This window comes from Euprymna scolopes, chromosome 22, assembly GCF_053919585.1.
Source record: "Euprymna scolopes isolate OS-2025 chromosome 22, ASM5391958v1, whole genome shotgun sequence".
NCBI lineage: Eukaryota > Metazoa > Mollusca > Cephalopoda > Sepiida > Sepiolidae > Euprymna > Euprymna scolopes.
This window is the reverse complement of record NC_136503.1, coordinates 7,414,292-7,436,729: the sequence shown is the minus strand read 5'-3', so window position 1 is coordinate 7,436,729 and position 22,438 is coordinate 7,414,292. Positions and strand designations below refer to the sequence as shown.

At 35.3% G+C, this 22,438-nt stretch overlaps 1 protein-coding gene across 5 annotated transcripts in view; it reads left to right on the top strand.

Moving 5' to 3' along the window:
• LOC145243876 (solute carrier organic anion transporter family member 4A1-like) overlaps positions 1 to 22,438 on the top strand; it is a 297,463-nt gene that overhangs the window by 248,260 nt on the left and 26,765 nt on the right. For all 5 annotated transcript variants that reach the window (XM_080106950.1, XM_080106949.1, XM_080106953.1 and 2 more), the window contains 4 exons: positions 151 to 377; positions 9,447 to 9,722; positions 14,529 to 14,699; positions 17,717 to 17,819. In XM_080106950.1, coding sequence (XP_079963076.1) covers positions 151 to 377; positions 9,447 to 9,722; positions 14,529 to 14,699; positions 17,717 to 17,819 — 777 coding nt within the window. The remainder of the gene's footprint in view (positions 1 to 150; positions 378 to 9,446; positions 9,723 to 14,528; positions 14,700 to 17,716; positions 17,820 to 22,438) is intronic.

The following is a 22,438-nucleotide window of genomic DNA, read 5'->3' as shown; positions in this document are numbered from 1 at the left end:
TTTTTAGATTAAAAAGAGTAAATAAAAACTGATGGGGTACATTACAAAAGCAAGGAGACCTAGACCTGCTTCACGAGGTAAGACATTGGCATTACCTGCTTCTATTTTTTCTTCTTGGTGTACATCAATCTGTTTTCAATTCTAATTCAGTTACGAACTTGATGATATGCCAAGCAGCGTGTCTCCCATTGGCAATGGCGAAATTAACAAGAATGGAAAGTCTAACAGCTTCTCGCCGAATGCAAAGGACAATGCTGCCGAAGACGATGACGTGGACCTCAGCTGTGGCTACGGCACTTTCCGGCCGAAATGGATGCAGATATTTAACACCCCACAAGCGTTGCTCGTCTTCCTCTCATTTGCATGTTTTGTCCAAGGTAAGTCACTTCTGCACTCTCACGTGACAACTTAAAACAAATCTTTTTTCTAAAGATGTGACCCTTTAAACTTAACTTGATGGATCGATGAAAATGGTTTTTCAAACTGAATCTGACTGAACGACTATCCATCCCTATTAGAGATGCGAAGATGTAAATTAATGAAAATAAAATTATTTTTAGCATGTTTCCAATTTAAGAAACACGGTAACTTTAAATCAAATTATAATTTTATGTTGAGAAAAAAAACGACTCTACTTTCGTTTCAAAACTGATATTTTCAAACACGAATTCAAATTTAGAGAAAATTCAACGTGAGTTGCTAATAACATCAATATAGAATTAGTTCACTCCGTTTAAATCTTGCAATTCGAAGATTTTTTAATGAGCATGCACGGAAGTATTATAGCAGGCTTCACTCGCCCCCATGGTTGACTACAGATTGTGCAGCTGCCATTGCACAGGGACAGCATACACTCCGTGGGTTCGTACATAAGTCAAATGCAAATAGGCAAAACTTTATCGATGCTAGAAATCATTTTAAGAGAGTAATAACCACAGCCAAAAGAAGGCATGCTGAAATAACCAGGGAACGCATAGAGTTGCAGAAGATAGGAACTTGTGATTTCTCGAAAATTTTAATAGTGTAGTGATTAAAGGATAATAAATAATTCCCCCAAAATCTGATAACCAGAAGGTTGCATGTATGGCAACCGAAAAGGCGGAACTGCATGCTTGACGATTAATCTCCAACTCCATCCTAAAGCCAACAAATAACTCCCTCCCAAATTTCCCTATGTGGACGGAAACCACAATCGATTAACTAAAAATCACCCCTTCACTTGTCCACAACGTCATAAAAAAAACTTGGATACCTCCAAGACATGTGGGCCTGATCTCAATCCTGCTATGTTAAGAAATGCTCAGCTGAACTAGCTCCCATACTTTCAAAACTCTACTACAAATGCCTTGTTGAATCCTGCTTCCCTAATAGCTGGAAGATGACCTCTGTAGTACCAGTGTACAAGAATTCTGGCGAAAGGACCGACCCTCTCAATTATCGCCCTATCAGTCTCCTCCTCCTCTTCACTAAAATCTTAGAGACGCTAATTAATCAAGCACTCGACCACTACCTTGCAAAAGCTAATTTTCTTTCTGACAAACAGTACGGATTTAGGAAATGGTGTTCTACTGTAGATATTTTAAATCATCTCTGAACACATATACCATGCATTCCATATAAGGTGGTTGAAGCCAAAGCTGTAGCTCTTGATATATCCAAAGCCTTTGACAAAGTCTAGCATAAAGGGTTGTTAATAAAAATCAAATCATATGGTATAACTGGATGAATACTAAATATAATTAGATCCTACTTAGGCAATAGGACCATCCAGGTTGTCATTGATGGACATTCATCCAAGCAGCATAACATTAATGTGGTGATGTCTCAGGGGTCAATCCTTGGACTACTATTACTCCTGATATTCATCAATGACCTTCCTGATAATATTGAGTCCGAAATGGATATATTTGCTTTACAACATGCATGAGGGAATAACGGATGTACACAAATCCAAGACAATGGCTGAATCCTTAGAAAATGACCTCCAGACGGTAGTTGAATGGAGACGTAAATGGATGGTTACTTTTAATGCGAGTAAGACTAAGCTGCTCTCCTTTAACAATTGCAAGAAATCTCTCCAACCACCGATATCCACAACAAATAACTCCCTATCTGAAAATTCTTCCTTCAAACTTCTCATTCACAGGAAATATGAACTGGACCAAATACATTGAGGACATTGTGAAGGTTCTATTTTACACCTGAGAGTATCCCGCATCTCTAAGACTACCATTCGCCCATGTATGGAGTATTGTTGCCACATCTGGGCTGGTGCATCTACCACTTGTCTCTTCCTCTTGGATAGCATCTAAAAAAGAGTCTGCAATCAATCTATTAGGCCCCACTTTGTCAACTAGGCTCCAACCCCTGTCCCATCACTACAATGTTGCATCTCTGTGCTTGTTTTACAAGTATTTTAATGGAATGTGTTCTGATGAACTTGTTGCACTTGTGTCATCTTAACATACATATCCGCTTGGCAACAAAGTCACATCCCTGTTGAGATCCCTGTGGGCTTTGGGGAGTGTGGAGCCACCCTTTAATTGACATTGCTCCCAGGTCCACTCTGACCCGGAGTGGTAGTACCTGTTAGGGTCCCAACTATGGGTTAAATAGAAACCAACTTCAAAACAACAAATATATTCTATCAAAAAAATTTTCTTGAAAATCTTTGGATTCGGCATTAAATAACTGGAAAAGGGTTGATATGCCGTAAAAACAATCAACAATCAATCAACCTAAATATAAAAATTTTCTAGTCTAATAGCTTCTTCCCTAGAACAGCTAGACTTTGGAATTCTCTTCCTGCTGCCTGCTTCTCAAACTGTACTGAATTGCAGAAGTTTAAATGCAACGTAAACCAGCATCTTAATCCTTAAGCATGGTCCAAGTTAGTAGCCCTTTACGTCCAAGTGGAAATATGCCTTGTTTGGGGTGAAGGGGAGTAAAAACAAAAAGAATGGAAAGTCTTAATCCATTCTTGGTCAAAGTAAATCAGAAGTAGTTGACAATCTATATATCTATAAAAGTGAGAAGTGAGGACACTTCTCAACCTATATACTCAACGAATTTTGATATATAGGGTATCATTGAAACTAGACTAGCACCTCTCCCAAGCTGAGCATTGACTCTAGGACCATCATATATATATATATATATATATATATATATATTATTAGTTTTTTTTTTTTTGTTTTTTGTTTTTTTTAAGAAGTGAACTGTTTAGAAAAACAATACTTGCAGCCATATGTCTCAGTTCCTTTCCTTTTTTTTACTTAAGGAATTTAACGTTAGATTTAATACCGGGCAACGCCGGGTACATGTTCTAGTAATCTATAGACCACTTTGCGACCATATTGTTTTTCTTAAGTTGAAGAATATCCGTCTCTACCTGGGTAAAATGAATTCTCAAAAGTTTTGCATCACTTTTGTATCTGCTTATGAAGATTAAAATTAACTAAATTGCTTCCAAACTGTTGGGATGTAGTTTGAACATCTGACTGATTCAGATATATTCAAAGGTAGTTGTTAATTGAAGCTGTGGGTTGGAAAGGCGAATTAATAGCGAACCATTAGCGGTTTACTTTCCAACTCGGTTACTAGTTGTTGCTACTCGACACGGACGTTTATTATAGTACCTGTTGAAACAAATCTATTCTATATTATAGGTGTATTGTTTTACACTCGATAATACAATATAAACCTTATGTCTAGAATCCTTATTGCAATTTTGATCAAAATCCATTACTTCATGTTTATTCTCGAAAATGTCTCAAATTTAAGACTTAAGCTTAAGAGGTCTTAAAAAGAAATTAAAATTCAGGGAATTTTACTTAATTGATGTTAAATGACTACAAATCGAATTTTAAGCAAACCTGAAATAGTTGAATTTTCAACTTGGCGGTAGTGCCCATATTATGCACTTTAAAATCTTTTTTAAAACATCACCATTTTAAAAGGAGTTTTTTAAAAAATGTCCGGTATTTCAAAACAGTGTAATAGTTTTTTTCACAAGACACTTTTCGGATTATGGTTAAACATCCTTCATACTCTCTCAGTATTTCACCAACAGATTACCACACAAGAATTATGAATTGTAAATCAGCAATAAATCGTTTTGCAATAAAAACGTCAGCGATTCATTTATTGAATTTCTGGCCACATTATATATATATATATATATATAGAGAGAGAGAGAGAGAGATAAATAACGAAACAAACCAATTTATATGCCCAGTGTTTCGTCGTTATTGTAAGACTTTTTACAATAAAGACGAAACATTGATGGACATGTAACTTAGTTTGTTCCCTTATTTATCTCGTTGGAATACTATTTCCATTATCATATATATATATATATATATATATACACACACACATTTTTTAGAGCTGGTTTTCTTCTGTGGAAAATAAACTTTTTTAGGTCACCTGATGAGAACTTGTGGTATTAACCAACCATTTGTCTGAAGCATTGGCATATTCAGTGTAGCGACCTTGTAAATTTGTCTATCTCAATATAAATTGTGTGTATGTATATATATATATATATATAAATCGTAAAACACATTTTGTAGATGTTTTCTGGCCTACTTTTACAACTTACTTTAAGAGTAGCAGCAGCAGCTTGTGACGATAGACATTGGGAGACGGTTTCAAAATTAAAAAAAAAAACTTTTGGGTTTATTTTATTACTAATCTGGTCTAATCTTAAAATATTAGAAAAAAATAAAAAAATTTCTTTGCTCTATTTTACTTATTAAAAATTTTTCATTTATTTAATTTAAAAAATAAATCTCATTTTTAAATAAGGTTTATATTTTGATTAAATATTATAGGCACCGCCAAAACTGGGGGGGCAGGTCAGTACTTTTTGACGGACCGTCTTTTTAAAAATCTACCAAAAATCAGGTAATTATCCGATCAATACGAAATTTTCAGCGATTATTAAGAGAAGAATGAACTTTATAACAGTGTACTTATTTTTCATAAACGATATTTATATATATATTTTTTTTTGCTTACAAAACCCCCCCTTGTTTTGAAGTGGGAACAAATATGCTTAAAATAATCATCTGAGACTGAAATCAACATATTGTGTTGTAAGGGACAGAATTATAGATTTAAAAAAAAAAAAAAAAAAAAAATGTTTGCATACCTTATTTTGACGTCTGAATATCAGAACTTCGATTGTGTTTAATTATCCCGCTTTTGAGTTTTGAAGTGTGAAATTCGGTGAATATGTTAAGTATAGGCACCGCCAAAAATGGCCGCAAAATCAAGTTGTTGTTGTTTTTTAAAACGAAATTACATTTATTAAAATCCATTATATCTGAGTAACTTTTTTTTTTCCAGAAAGATAAAAACCTGAATTTTATCATATAGAAAACAGAATAATGTAAAACTTTTTCTACTATTTTTAATTCAATTTTAAATGTTAAATTTTCCCAAAAAGTTAACAATTGACATTTTTTGTCTTGCACAAAAAACGTACTTAAATATTTAAAAAAAAGGGTTTTTGAAATAATTAATTTATTTATTTATTGTCTAACTAAGATTTAGGATGATTTTCTAAGAGAATATGCAAAAATATTATAATATAAGTACCTGAATTTCAAATAATTCCACTTATTCATATAGGTAACCAGATATTCGCGTTGACGTAGAGTTCAGATCGACTCTGTTTACGTTTTCGTCTGATAAAAAGCAAACTATGGAAGACCAAACAGGCCAAAAAAAACTTATTTTTCAGTGACGAAAATTTCAATGTATTATTAAGCTGAGGCTGGCCAGTACCAGATGGGTGACCATTTGCATGCGTTTGGTTTTTAATGTGTATGTGTGTGGGGGCCAGACTCCCCAAAATGGGGGGGGGGCAATTTAAAGCAGAATAAAAAAAATTTATTTCAGCGCGTTTGGTCCACCATAGTCGAAAGGCGGCAAACGTTTTCAAACGGGATCGAAAAAAAAGATGCTATTTTTAACACAAAGGGCACAATATTTATCGAATTTTTTTTTTGGTATCGATTATTCAAAGAATGCCCTGTTTAATAATGGTCATGCATTATTCGGCTCGCTAAAAAAAAATTGTTAATTTATCAAAAATTTTAAAATAGCTTTTTTCGTATAAATATTAAAAAAAATTTTTTTTTTTGTTTTGCTTAACTTAAATTAATTATTTTACTTAACATATTCACCGAATTTCACACTTCAAAACTCAAAAGCGGGATAATTAAACACAATCGAAGTTCTGATATTCAGACGTCAAAATAAGGTATGCAAACAATTTTTTTTTTTTTTTTTTTTTTGAATCTATAATTCTGTCCCTTACAACACAATATGTTGATTTCAGTTTCAGATGATTATTTTAAGCATATTTGTTCCCACTTCAAAACAAGGGGGGGTTTTGTAAGCAAAAAAATATATATATATAAATATCGTTTATGAAAAATAAGTACACTGTTATAAAGTTCATTCTTCTCCTAATAATCGCTGAAAATTTCGTATTGATCGGATAATTACCTGATTTTTGGTAGATTTTTAAAAAGACGGTCCGTAAAAAAGTACTGACCTGCCCCCCCAGTTTTGGCGGTGCCTAGTTAAGTAAAATAATTAATTTAAGTTAAGCAAAACAAAAAAAAAATTTTTTTAATATTTATACGAAAAAATCTATTTTAAAATTTTTGATAAATAAATTAACAATTTTTTTTTAGCGAGCCGAATAATGCATGACCATTATTAAACAGGGCATGCTTTGAATAATCGATACCAAAAAAAAAAATTCGATAAATATTGTGCCCTTTTTGTTAAAAATAGCATCTTTTTTTTCGATCCCGTTTGAAAACGTTTGCCGCCTTTGACTATGGTGGACCAAACGCGCTGAAATAATTTTTTTTTATTCTACTTTAAATTGCCCCCCCCCCAATTTGGGGAGTCTGGCCCCCATACACATACACATTAAAAACCAAACGCATACAAATGGTCACCCATCTGGTACTGGCCAGCCTCAGCTTAATAATACATTGAAATTTTCGTCACTGAAAAATAAGTTTTTTTTGGCCTGTTTGGTCTTCCATAGTTTGCTTTTTATCAGACGAAAACGTAAACAGAGTCGATCTGAACTCTACGTCAACGCGAATATCTGGTTACCTATATGAATAAGTGGAATTATTTGAAATTCAGGTACTTATATTATAATATTTTTGCATATTCTCTTAGAAAATCATCCTAAATCTTAGTTAGACAATAAATAAATTAATTATTTCAAAAACCCTTTTTTTTTAATATTTAAGTACGTTTTTTGTGCAAGACAAAAAATGTCAATTGTTAACTTTTTGGGAAAATTTAACATTTAAAATTGAATTAAAAATAGTAGAAAAAGTTTTACATTATTCTGTTTTCTATATGATAAAATTCCGGGTTTTATCTTTCTGGAAAAAAAAAGTTACCCAGAAATAATGGATTTTAATAAACGTAATTTCGTTTTAAAAAACAACAACTTGATTTTGCGGCCATTTTTGGCGGTGCCTAAAATATTAACGTAGGTGGAGAGCTGGGTTACTGAGAGGGGCATGGTTTCAGTTTAACTACTTTGACTCTGTGAAAATTCTATATTTCTATCAAGAAATTAATATTTTTTCTTGCGATACACTTACATTTTTTATAAATTTTGGTTAGTACCTTTCTAAAACTAAACTTTTCCAAATTTAATTAATTTAGTGAAAATTGTTGTCGCTGCTTTGTTACGTATACAAAATCACCTGTATTAATATTATTGCTGCAACGAGTATGAATTATCTCCCTTTGATTTATTATGTGACATTGACAAATGACGGTGTTACGGTTGCACTAATGGAGAGACAATCTGAATTATAAAATCTTAAATACAAAAATGTATTTAACTACTCCGGCATCAACATAAGTCAAGTTAACGTTGGTCTTACTGGCATGTATTGGACAGCTTTTAGGAATTGACTTCCAAAATATTTCTGGCCGGGTCTTTATTTATCCCTCTTTCTCTGAAATGCGTCTTTCTTCCCATGTTTCCCTTGAATTTCCTTTCCCAACGAATCCTGCTACCTAAGTTCTTCAACATCTACTTAAGAACTACCATCCATTCTTTCAACCTCCCTAAAATATCAAGATTCAATTTTTCTCATTTTCTAAGCCTGTCTTTAAGACATATCCATCGCATCAATCTCATAGCATTCTTCTAGCATTTCTCTTTACTGATGCTGTTTAGTTTCATTTTTTTGTTTTCCCAGTATTTAGACTGTTCTCATCTTTGATGGTGTTCTCACAACGTTTCAGCAGATGTAACCTCCTTCTTCAAGTGTATCTTGCTGGACTCGGGGAATCTACAGAATTTCAAACAAAATTCTTTATTTTATCCAGACGTAATTTGATCTTGTTCTCTCAGCTATGACCGGGTAGAAGTGTTCTTTGTTTATTTTGACTATATCGAGTTTTGTTTATATTGTCACAATATCTCCATTATAGTAACATGTGGAAAGACATAAATCCTTCATGCAGAGATGCTGCATCATTTAAAACCAATCTGCTTCCCAACATTCATCGCAACTATAACTGGTGCACCTCTGTCCATACACATGTAATATAACTCGTACATTTACCTAACAATTTTACATTATTCTTTGAATGATTTAGTGCAGGGTTTCCTGAAGTGGGCTCCATGAGTGGGGCTGAGGGGTTCCGCCAGCCCTTTCTTAAATGTTTATATGGAAAAATTAAATAGCTGCAGACATTTAATTATTCATCTTTTTTACAAGAAAAAGATATGATACATAACTACAGGTGTAAAGAGTTTCAGGATGCTTAGTGAAAATAAACAAAAAAAATGCAACAATTTTTGATTAAACATAAAATGGTTGTAAACAAGAAAATATAAAATCACGAATATGAAAAACATTAATTTAAATTTTTAAATTAATGTTTTTCATATTTTAGAAATTATCTTGTTAGTGCTCCGTGAAAAACCTTTGCCCTGCGCAGGGGCTTCATGGTGTCCTGAAGTTTGTGAAATCCTGAGTTAGTGCACTTGCTCATCCATTAAGATCACCATAACGCTGCCATTTGTCCCATTCTGACAAACCAAAGGGAGATAATTCACACCCGTCGCAGCAGTAATATTAATACAGTTGTTTAACATTAACAAAGAAGCAGACAACAATTTTTTGACCAAATTAATCGAACTTGGAAAAAAGTTTAGAAAGGTATAAACCAAAATTTGTAGGAGAGAAATGTAAAATGTATTTAAAAAAATAAAATGTTAATTTCTTAATAGAAAGAAATGGAATTTTCACTGGGTCAGCTATAACAGTAAATTATAACGCGGTGAAATTGTAACTATGCCTCTCCCACTTACCTACAATCAATGATTTAACTATTTCGTGATTATTTTGATTTCATTAATTCTTTTGTGTTTTCAGGGTTTATCGTGAATGGCGTAATAAACGTGAATATGAGCACGTTGGAGCGAAGGTTTGGCTTTACCAGTAGTAAATCTGGCTGGATTGCCAGTGTTTACGACTTGGCCGCGGCACCGCTAGCTCTTTTTGTAACTTTCATGGGGGCTGTTGGTTACAAACAACGTTGGCTTGGCTCCGGACTCATCGCCCTCGGAATCGGATCCTTTATAATGGCCCTTCCACATTTCACAACTGATAATTACTATTGGCAGAAAACGCACACATCTACTTGTTCTAGTAAGTAAATCATTTTATTTTTTATTTACTTTCATTCTGTGATGTCTATATATTTCTGTTGAGCTTTCTACTGCAGAGCTCGCGTCATTTTTATTTTGATAAAACATCGAGGAGAATCCCCGTTATTTTCGTCAAGATTGGAAGCATTTTCACCATTACAGAATCGCGTTTCTTTTGAACATGTATTTAAGTTGAATCACGTTAGAATAAAAAAAGAATATTATATTTTCAAAACGGATCGATTAGAGAAACGCATCGGTTTTTCAGTTGGAAAAGTCTAACTCTTAGATGTGTTTTCCATTTTTTGAAAATGCACAAGGTCGTTTTTAATATGGGGAAATATCCAGCTCCTCAGAAAGGGGCACACTGGATTAGGATAAAAAATTCAAAATTGCTTTACTAAGACTAAGTTAAGTTAGTGTGGGACCAGAACAGATACTACACTCTGATCTTAGCTGGAAGGCCAGAGCGAGGCAATTGCTCAACTTACGTGCATACACACAACGGAAATTTGATACAAACTTTCTATTTTGTTGACTTCTTATTCATAAACTCCACACACATTGGTCTTTCAAAATATATTTTAAATTTCCGCAAAATTGTTGATATAAATATATTTTTTCGTTTATTTAGTTGGGTTTTTTTCATTCCAAAATTCCTGTTGAGTTCTCACTTGCTAATTGATGATCCATTCATGACATTTTTTTATTCATTTTCTTCAGTTGCCAATTTAAATACATGTATATTAATTGTTAATGCTGTTCTTGCCACTTTTCAAATTTGTTATCGTCAAAATACATTCTTTAAAGCCAGGGCGACATGACAATACTTTCAATTATTTTAATCTTTCTCAATTTAACCAAATATCACATTGATGCTTTCTTTTATACTACAATCTATACAAGGAAAAATTTTCTCCCTCCAGATGCATATTTTTGCTAGGATAGTATCATGACAAATACAATACACCCTCCCGCCAACAAAAGAGTTAATACCTAATAACCAACATGTACTACCACCCTGTTCAAAGGAGGAGATCGTGTCTGCCTCATGATAGCAGAATAGATGTTACAATTTATCTCAGTTGGAAGGTATTTAGTCCTCTCCCACTGCAAGAACTTAGATACCATGTTCGGAAAGTGGGAGTGAGAAGTTAGCACCCGAGAGGAGGTGCACTCTGACCTGCAAAAAGTGCCTGGGTAGCCCTATCAGCATTCCTCGGTGAGGACGCCTCAGGCAGTTGGCAATAAACTAACCCCTTCTCAAAGAAAGAAGGGAAGGCAAGGCCAGGGAGAGTGGACCCCCTAGAACTGCACAGAACTAAACTCTCACCGCAAAATCAACAGGGATTGAATCATTACAGAAATGGCCTCGGTTGGATGTATTTTTGTGTGAAGTTCTATTTTTCACAGATGGGAAGTAACTCTGTATTCATCGCTATAGACTTATTTCCCTTTTTTTTTAATGAAACTAAAATTTAGGAAATATAAACAGCATAGTTAACTAAAAATAAATCATTAACAAAATTGTAAGGGTAAATTTTTACTTTAACGGCAAATCAACACCAACCTTTTAAAATGACTACTTTTATAGGCTTTTAAGTATGCTGAAAACGAATATCACTGGCAAGTAGTTTTCTGGATATATAGACATTTTTTCTAATGTATTAAGAATGTCAGTGCTGGTCGCCTATCTTACAAGGCTAAGAGGAAGGGTTGTAACAAGCATGCGCATTAGAACTTCAGTTGAGAAAAAACATGGTCACCAGTGAAAACATAATGCATTACATTGGATAATAAAGGGCTTAATATCCAGAAAACTACTTGTCTGCCACAAATTTAAATGTGATACTCGTTTTCAGCATACCCGAAAACAGCAAATGATAAGTTGCTGTTAAAATAAAAAAAAATATCATTGTAAGTAAATACACATTAGGCTTTGAAATACCTAGACATAAAGAGCATTTATAACCCCCCTCCCATCGATGTATTCTCTTATTGATTTGCTAAATAATTTTATATGCACCAGTATATAAATCCTTCAATACTTATTTGATTCAGTTTAAATATATACACTTGTGCCCGATATTATTCATACCCCACCTTGAAAATTGAGTTTATTATGTGTAACTTTGTAAGAATTTATTGTTTACGTCCATATTGATACATATTCTTAATAAACCTCTTCTGATCATTTTCGTCATTTTAAAATCTCGGGATACTTGTAATAAAAGAAATATACAACTATTTATAAAATCTGCAATGTTCAAAAATAATCATACCCCCTTATTTTTTCAGTATTAATCGAGTTTCTGACTGTTTGTTTCCTGTTTGATTCTTATTTTGAATGCTTTTATACAACCTTTGATTAATTTCATTTCGTTTTTTGCATTTTTCAGAAATTAAAATGATGTCAACTGAAAACCAATAAAAGAATAAAAATTATTAGAATGGGGAAGAAAAAAGAGCTTAGTAATGATCTTAGGACTAAAATTGCGAATTCACATAAGGATGGTTTAGGTTACAAGTCAATTTCCAAGAAATTTGAGGTCCCTACAGCAACAGTACAGAGCATCATCAAAAAATTCCAGAGCCACCACAAAACAAACAACTTGATTGGTAGAGGAAGGAAAAGGAAACTGTCTGCTAGAGCCACCCGGAATATTGTAAGAAGTGTTAATGCAAATCCAACCACCACTACTAAGGACATTTTAGAAAATCTGGAGTCTTCTGGCATAAAAATATCAAGGCAAACATTGCAAAGGACTCTGCATGAAAATGGTCTGAAAGGAAGAAGACCAAGAAGGACTCCATTGCACACCGGAAAACACCTTGCAGCACGTCTAAAGTTTGCTAGGACCCATGTGAATTCTCCAGAGTCCGTTTTCTCAAGTATTTTGTGGACTGACGAAACAAAAATTGAATTGTTTGGCCATATGGATGCTTCTTACGTTTGGAGGAAGAAAGGAGAAGCTTACAACCCAAAGAACACCATACCCACGATGAAACATGGCGGTGGTAGCCTAATGTTTTGGGGCTCCTTTTCGGCTAGCGGTCCAGGTAGTTTGGTCAAGATAGATGGAACCATGAAGAAGGAGCAATATTTGGAGATACTCCAGAAAAACATTAGACAGGATGCGGAGAATCTCCATTTAGGACCAAACTGGGTCCTTCAACAGGATAATGATCCAAAACATACTGCCAAAATAGTCAAGAAATGGTTTGAGGATAATCAAATTAATGTTTTGGAATGGCCTTGCCAGAGTCCCGACCTGAACCCTATCGAAAACCTCTGGCACATATTGAAAACTGAGGTTAAAAAGCGGAAACCTAGAAATTTGAGGGATTTGGAGAACTACTGCATTGAAGAATGGTCAAAAATCAGTGTTGATGCTTGTAAAAACCTTGTTGATAAATATCCAAAACGGTTACAGGCAGTTATAAAGAATAAAGGGCATGCTATTGACTATTAGTAAGAGAGGTATGAATAATTTTGAACTAGTGCCATTATTGTTTTTCTTTGTATAATGTTTCAAACTTGCATAATTTATTTATTTGTTGAGTTTAAATTAAATGCCTATGCTTGATTTATTGTCTGAAATCCCTTTAATATTGTCTACCTTCTGGTTTGAGCAATATTCTTATAGAACTCTCAAAGATCCGAGGGGTATGAATAATATCGGGCACAAGTGTATATATATATACACACACACACACCAATAGCTATGGCTAATGATACATTACCTGAAAGTACTTTGTTCAAACTTCTTGGCTTAACGTTCACAGGGAACATGAGTTGGAACAGATACATAAAGAGCATTGCCAAGGCTGCTGCTAAGGTGGGCTCTCTCTACCGTGTTAGAAAGTTACTTACGCCAGAAAGTATCCTGTACCTCTACAAGACCACCATTCGCCCATGTGTGAAGTATTGTCACATTTGGCTGGTGCATCTGCTACTAGTCTCTCACTCCTGGACAGGGTTCAAAAGAGAGTCGCCAACCTGGTGGGTTTGAACTGTCATCTAAGCTTCAACTTCTGTTCCATCGACGAAATGTTGCATCCCGCTTCCTGTTCTACAAGTATTTTAATCATGGATGCTCCGATGAACTACAAGTCTTTGTACCCCCTCGGCATAAATACCCCCAACAAACCCAACAAGCAGCAAAGTTCCACCCCTACTCAGTAAAGATTCCTAGGTGTAAGAAAGCCTTCTACTCCAATAGTTTCTTCCCCAGAACTGCTAGACTTTGAAATTACCTTCTGGGCTTCTGCTTACTTCTGTACTAACATGCAGAAGTTCAAGTGTATTGTGAACAGACATCTTGCTGCTCAACTCCCTACAGAGTATCTCTGCAAATTATGTCCCAGATAATATCTCCCTACATAAAAGTAGCAACGTGCCTTGTTTGAGGTGAAAATGTAAAAAATATAAACGGCAAAATAAGCACCCATTGACTTTATGTACCAAATATTTAGACTAACACAAAACATAATGATCTTTTATTTATATTACAATCTCTGTCCAGTTATCCAATATCCATGTCTGCATTTACTTATGAAAATAAATTTGATACCTTTCATATTTGATCTAGATTATCCACAATTTGTCATCTCTCCACAACATTATCCCAGTCTAATATGAAAGCAGTGATTTTTTATTTTTTATTTTTATTTTTTTAAATTGTTTTATTTTAAACTAAATATAATTTTTTTTTAAATAAACCAATCATTAACCAAACTTAATCAGGGGGTTGTCTTCATTCAAATACCTTAATTTCTCTTCTCCCCGCTTTTTTTTTTTATGCAGACAACAGTGACATTTGCAACTCAAACACTGAAGAAAGCACGTTACAAGAATATTTGTATGTGTTTCTGTTGGGACAAGTATTTCACTCTGTCGGTGGAAGCATCTTGTATACGTTAGGAGTCACGTGCCTCGACGATGTCGTAAAACCTCGAACCACCCCATTGTATCTCGGTAAGTGTTCTGAATAATCACTTGAATTTATTTTTATTTTTAATCAAATGTTGCATATTTTGATCTAAGATGGCAAACTTAATCTGACAAAAGGCCAATAGAGAAAGAGAGCACTCAACTTCCTACAACAACTGAATTCATAGAATCTGTCTTGCATCTGGTTGAGTCACCATGTAGTTTTAAGATTCATTTTGACCCAATGGAATCATAGATATTTGACAATATTAAAAACAATTATGATAAACCCTTTCACTAAAGGTATTTCTTTTCCATCGTGAGAAATGTGACACAAGCATCAGAAAATGGGATTGAAAAATCAGCACTCCAGGGGAACAGCACTTTGATCTTGCAAAAGATGCCTGTACATTCCCCGGTAAAGATGCCTCAAGACAGAAGGCAAAACCTGATAGCGTTACATAAGGGCTGTCCCCTTTTCATGTAAGTAAAAAAATAGGGAATTAGTTGAATGTAAATATGAAATAGGATAGTCAAGGATTCGAACTTGCGAAGCTAGACTTAGAATTGAGAATTCTAATCATAAGTTAAAATAAACACAGAATGTTATTATAAATGGAATGTCCAGTAAATTGTTGATTCTGTTAAAATATTTAATAAATACAAATTTGGCTGGAAACTATTCACATTCTTAGAAAGAATGCATAATAAAAATATGGGTTACAGAATTAGACAAGTAGGTTAAATTCCTTTGTAAAACAACAAAGAGAATGGGAAATTTCCTGGTCGTAAGAAATGGTTTCAAAACGTGCAAATCGCACATGTTGGAAACACGTGAGTTGTGGTCACATTGACCAGACATACATGTGATTTCTCAATATAGGAAAGAGTTCGAAGTTAGTTGGGGTGAATCAGATCAGACAAGCAGAGGAGATCAGACCGATTCTCCATTAGAGTCAAGGCACCCTCTGGAAGCGAGAGGGTTTAGAGATAACCATGTAACAACTTTGAATCCCTGAAATACAAAACCATGTCCGACCGGTCGAAGAAGAAATAAACGTATCATCATGTGTTTTTATAACTGCTGTTTTGTGTTGTCATTGTATCAAAACAAAGGTAAAGTGAAATTATATTAATATGAATTTTGTGTTTAGTAAAATGTACAACTGTCAAAACGTAAATGTCAAACACACTCTTGGTCTATCTATCTATATATCAAATCTCCTCTCATTGAATTACAGGCTGGGTGCTCCTGTAGTTATATGTACCCTGTCTGTCTCTTATTTATACAGAACTCTCTCTCTCTCTCTCTTTATATATACCTGTTTGTCTCCAATATGCTGTCTCACAAACATGAACATCTTAAGACATATGAACACTCAACATGAACACTTCTAAGACTGTCTCGATAACACACTGACTCTTCCTAATACGAACAGTCAACATCAAAGAATAATACATACGGCATCTTAATACCACCTTATTAGGTTGGACCTCTTAGAACTGTAGAAGACTGCAATCAATGGGGAATGGATTATTACAGGAAGGCTCTTGATTTTTGGGGCCAAGGGAAATCCCTGGCCAAGCTCACCCCAAAAGAGTTATCAAACACTAAAACCCCACACAAAAAAATAAAAAAGATTGCAGTATTTAATGCATCATTAGTGCATAAAGTGTTTTTCTGATTATAATCTGGTGCTACTATATCAGGCTGTTTATGATATCGGCTTCCTGTCTTAAATGCACCAAACATTTTTTTATTTTTCCTTTGCAAAACTCAATCATGTTCTGCAAGTCCAAAAACAATTTTTCTCTACAAAACAACTAAACAATATGAATAAATATTTGAAGATATAAATAACTTGAAGCAAAATAAATATTTTTTAAATTATTGGATTTGGCATTAAAAATAACCAGAAAAGGGTTGATATGTCATAAAACCTGATTCGAAACTTTCTATTACAACGCATTCCAGCATTTAAAACAGACGTTAAACTGAATATGGTACTCGTGCATATTATGAACCGGATTTCTCATAAATGCCTAGTAGTGCTAGACTGAAAACTTGCGCAAACCACCAGAATATGCCAAGCGCTAGTCAGGTTGTGAATTAGCCAATCAGAAAGCGATAACAAATGCGATTAGCCAATACGAAGCAAAGCAGACAATTTTTGACAAATTGGAAGAAAAAACAAAGTTCTTTAATTTTTATCAATCATAACAATGGGGCACGTGACAATAAATTTAACGAGCCTAAATAAAATATTACAGACGCCGGAGTAAGTCCTAAATTCTAACTCTAAAACAAAACCCTAACCCTTAATACAAACTAACACCCCCAAAAATAGCCGGTGCATAAGGTGCGATAGTACCTTAGTTTGTAATCACACGGAAAAAATATTTATACTTATTTACATAGAAATAAAACGATATTTAATTATGAAGCTTACGATACGTTGTTATATTTAATTTATTGGTTTTCCCATTTTTCTTTGGTTTTTTTTTTGGTTTTTTTTTGCTTGCTTTTTGTTTGTTTTTTGTTTTGTTTGTTATTTGTTTTTTGTAATTAGTATCCAATAGATGTTATTTTCTGTTTCCTAGCGTTTTGTAATGTGATCCGGTTTCCTAGTATTTTGAATAATTAATTGGCGTTCATCATATTCCGGAAGTTTACGTCAGGTGCCAGGCAGATATCTATATAAATCTCACCTCTGTTTAAATGTACATATGTATGTATGTCTGCCTAAAACTTTCGACAAAGGCGACGGATTTTCAGCAGATCGGTATCATTTTGAAGCTCAACCCTTCAGACAACAAATATCGAAAAATTGACAAAACATTAATTCCTTTACCCTCAACTGGGCACTTTTCGTCTAATCGTTAAGTTTGAGAAGTTTGCTACAAATTGTTAAAATTTGAGACGGTGTAAAACAAATTCAGTTTTAGTATAATAGATAAATAACCAACTGGCTAAAAAAAAAAAAAAATTTTTTTTAAAAACCAAAAACTACTATGATGTGCCGACTTTGTATCGAATTAACTAATTTGTTTTCTAATTTCAGGTATAATGATGTTCTTTGCCACGCTGGGACCAGCACTAGGTTATATTTTGGGCGGCCAGTTTCTTAATATGTATGTAGATTTAAACACAGTAACGTTGTCTCCGTAAGTATTACAAATATTAAACTTGCTAAGTTCCTTTTATTAATGTCGTTATAGGCATCTTGATAAGATTCCATGCAATAAAATCGTTGCTTAAATTTCATCTCAAGATTAAACTTTAATTCTTACATGGAAGATTCTCCAGTTCCAACAAAGTTCTTCTCGGAAAACCTTACAAAGCAAAACCTTCAATTCTTTAAGTGGTTATAGTCTACAATATCCTGAATTGTAGGGAACATTGTAGTGATCGCAAAAATGACTTGCCTCAGAAACAACCACATGTCTGTGCGTTTTGTGAAGTCCAGTTACTTAACAGAATAAACAAAATGGTGATGCACGGCTGATTTTATGGTTAATGGTCATGCAACATTAGTGCGGATTCTTGCCGTGTGTATGCAAATGAGATGCTCCTGTGTTGCATAAGTGATTTTAACAAAAATGGTCGACTTTTTTGAAGACAGATTTACTTATTAGCAAAGATAGCCACGCTTCGCATGACTTTTCTGCATGCTCGGGTACCTGCTTCGTGGGTACCCAAGCGTACAGCAAAGTCCTGACCTTAACCTTTAACATTGAAAAATGGTGTGCACCATCTCTAGGTCGGAGACCATCATTATGTCAGGTTTGATTATGATCGCTCCAGTAGTGTAGGCTGTAAGAGTATATATGCATAGGCTATGACCTTGATCTTTCTTTACCTTGGAAAATGGTGTGTTTTTTTTGTTTTTTTTTTTATTCAATCTTCATCCCAAACAAGGCAAGTGCCACTTTGATGTAGGGGGCTACTATAGGGAACAATTTGCGGGGGGGGGGCATTATGAAGGGAGATTAGTAGAAAAATGTTTGTTCACATTACACTTGAACTTCTGCATATCAGTACAGTTAGGAAAGCAGTATCCCGGAAGGGAGTTCCAAAGACTTGCAGTTCTGGGGAAGAAACTATTGGAGTAAAAGGCTTTCTTACACCTAGGGATCTCTACTGTAAAGGGGTGGGACTTAGTTGCTTGTCGGGTTTGTCAGGGGGTAGTCACGTCGAGGAGGTACAAGTGCTTGCAGATCGTCAGAGCATTCACCATTAAAATACTTGTACAACAGGCAAAGGGATGCAACATTTCATCGATGGAACAGGTGCTGAAGTTTAGATGACAGTTCAGGACCTATCAGATTGGCAACTCTCTTTTGAACCTTGTCTAGGAGTGAAAGACAAGCAGCAGATGCACCAGCCCAAATGTGACAGCAATTCTCCATACATGGGCGAATGGTGGCCTTATAGAGGTACAGAATACTTTCAGGCATAAGTAATTTTCTGGCACAGCAGAGAGAGCCCACCTTCTTTGCAGCAGCCTTGGCAATGCTCTCAATGTATATATTCCAGTTCATGTCCCCTGTAAACGTTAGGTCGAGGAGTTTAAAGGAAGTACTTTCAGGCAGTGTATTCTTAGCCATTGCTATTTGTGGTAGAGAAGGTTTCTTATAGTTATTGAAGGAAACAAGCTTAGTCTTGGCAGGATTGAATGTGACCATACATTTTTGTCCCCATTTTACTACAGATTGGAGGTCATCCTCTTGTGATTCTGCCATTTCCTTAGACGTTTTTTTTTGGGGGGGGTTACATGGGGGTCACCACTTATCAAGGCCCGGAGGCCACTCAGGGATAAAGGTTATTGCGTGTACAGTAATCAATGAGATAGTATTGTAGTAATCATTAATATTGGAGATTTGATAGTGTCTTCCTTAAGGGGGCGGTTTGTCAGGAATTTGTTTATGTTGGATTTGAAGATATCCAAGTTGTAGTCAGGTGGGAAACAAGCGAATGGAAGAGAGTTCCACAATCGTGCACTTCTGAGAAAGGAGCTCTGCTCATGGAATCTACGTTTGGATTAAGGCACAGATAAAGAGTGGGGAAAAGACTTTTCACCTGAATTCTTAAATACAGGGCATACTGATAAGGTTTTCCAGGGTGTTAGAAAGCACTTCTCCTTAAGGCAACGCTTAAACAGTTTTGTAAGTATGGGGGCAAGTTCTGGTTGGAGCTTTTTCAGCACTATAACTGGAATGCCGTCAGGGCCAGTTGCTTTACTGGAATCAAGGTTCTGTATTAGCTTGGGTACTTCACGCACAGATATTTGTATATTGCATAGCGTGTTGTCTGTTATAGGAGGAAATACAGGGAGTTGATGGCCGTTGTCGCATAGGGTAGAATTAGCTGCAAAGTTCTTGGCAAATAGTCTGGCCTTGTCTGATGCTGACGAGATGACCTCAGGTCCATTGATGATAGTTGGGATAGAATGCACGCTTCTGTTCAAGATCCTGTTTGCTATTTGCCAGAACTGGTGGGAACCAAGCCACTGCTCAGCAACTTTGGATTTAACAGACTGAGCATAGAGCTCTCTTGCATTTTTTATTACTCTTTTACAGTGGTTGCTGGCAGTCCTGAAAGCAGCTTTAGTCTCAGTACATCTATTACGTTGGTAGCTATGGAAAAAGTGATTTCTGTGTGCGATGGCAGCAGCACATTCAGGGGAGAACCATGGCTGGCTGTTAGGTTTTTGTTGGAATTTTTTGGATGGTATGAATCGGTTTATGCCTACAATTAACCATTCGGTCAGGTCTGATACTATAGAGGACACATCCTTTTTTAACATGGAATGCAGAGGTAGGTCAGATATGAGTGTACGGAAGCTTTCCCAGTCAGCCATAGATTATCGATATACAGTATGGTGGAGAGGTACGTCTGAGACTTATTACATTTCATTTTTATCTTAACTGCTACAACAGAGTGGTCAGAGGACCCAAGAGGAGATAGAACGGAATATGAACACAACTTGGAAGTTGTGAGGAAAAGGTCTAGAAGGCTTGCATATTGACCAGTAGTATCGGGCACACGGGTGGGTTTGTGAACAATCTTAGTGAGGTCATAGGCAATGGCAAAATCATGACAAAACCTCCCCTCATCATCGGTTTTATTTGAGTCGGTCAGCCATTTCACATTATGGTCATTGGAGTCACCACAAATGTGAATGTTAGCCGAAGAATGAGCTGACAGGATGTGGTCAATTTTCTCAGATATGCTCTTAAAGATAGTAACCCCACTGTTGTGGGGGCGATAGAAATATGAATGCAGTGGTGTAAGCTAGTGCAACCCGGAAGCACATATAAGGTAAATTAGGGGCTTCTCTGGAGATATCCCTACCACATGGAAAGCCATCTTTGATGTAGGCACATATTCCATGCCCATGGCGATCTTGGGGGTCAGATTTAGATATTAAGTTGGAGTATCCTTTAATTATGAATTCGTCTAGAGAAGTGGTTGGCCCTATGCCAGTTTCACTTAGAAAGAATATGTCCGGTTTTGTCTCCTGTAATTGTGTTTCAACCTCTGGAAAGTTGGAACGTAGACCCCTGATGTTGGAGAAGGAGACCTGGTAGTAGAGGTCTATGTTGGAGGATGGGGTTCTAGATTTATTCATGTTTCTTTTTTATGATTTGTCATGATTGTTGAGGTTTTGGGGTTTCTGGAGCAGGTCGGTAGACTTGGTTGGAGTAGGACAGAGAGGGAAAATAAGAGAAAAAGACAAATTTTTTTTTTTCTGTAGCACATAGGTAAAGCCGTAACAACCAGAAACTACTGTATGGTCCAGAATCCATTCACCAAATGGCAATACAGCAGCCCCGGTACTTTGCACCTACTGATAGGACAGCCTCCTTAGTGGTTAATCCAAGGTTCGGGTCCCTGACTATCAGGCGGGTAATGTCAGCCCAGATGAAACGTTTACCTCCAGCACCCTTATTAGTGACATGACCACAAGGATAGACATAGAAATAGAAATTTTCCGACATCTCAGGCTACTCTTTACAAATTACTACCGACCTGGAAAGCAGCTTTTTCTTCACCCTTTGTCAGAAAAATCATTCATTGGAAATGAGGACTGAAGGACAAAAAAGGAGAAGCGAGAGTTACTGAAGCTGCCGATAACACATCCACATGTATTATCTACTCTCCATTGAGAAAATAAAATAAAATAAAAAAAAAAAAAGGTGAGGACTTATTAATATCTATATATAGTATAAGTCCGTTGTCCCATTCCCGGCTTAGGGTAATACTTGAAGATAGTCTCCCCTCCCATGTTAATGCATGGATACTTTTTGCCTTTATCTAGGTCGAGCTGGGATGTTAAACCATTCCAGCTCCACCCCATAATAAATATGCTATAATGGAACTTTTATCAAATTGAAAAAGGTCTGGTTATTTTTTTAACTCGTTTAAAAATCTGGTTAAGAAGTAATATCTTTAGGGTTATGTATTAACTTTAGCTAGAAGTAATGCATACTTTAGGAGAAAAAAAGCTGCGTGTTTTTGCGTTCAGATAATATGCAAATATAATTTGGGAAATGTTCAATTTCATAGGAGACTTTTTTTTTTCTCATTTTAAATATAAGAAAAAGTATTGGTTGATAATAGTATTTTTGACAAAGATTAAGGAGAAAGATAAGAAAACAAGACAAATATTCAGGATTAAAGTCAAACCTGTGATAAAGAAAAAATCAAAAATCAAAAACTAAACATGTTAGTGTTTTTAGATTAGTAGGCTGCAAAAGTTACGAACAGAAAAGTTTCTTAG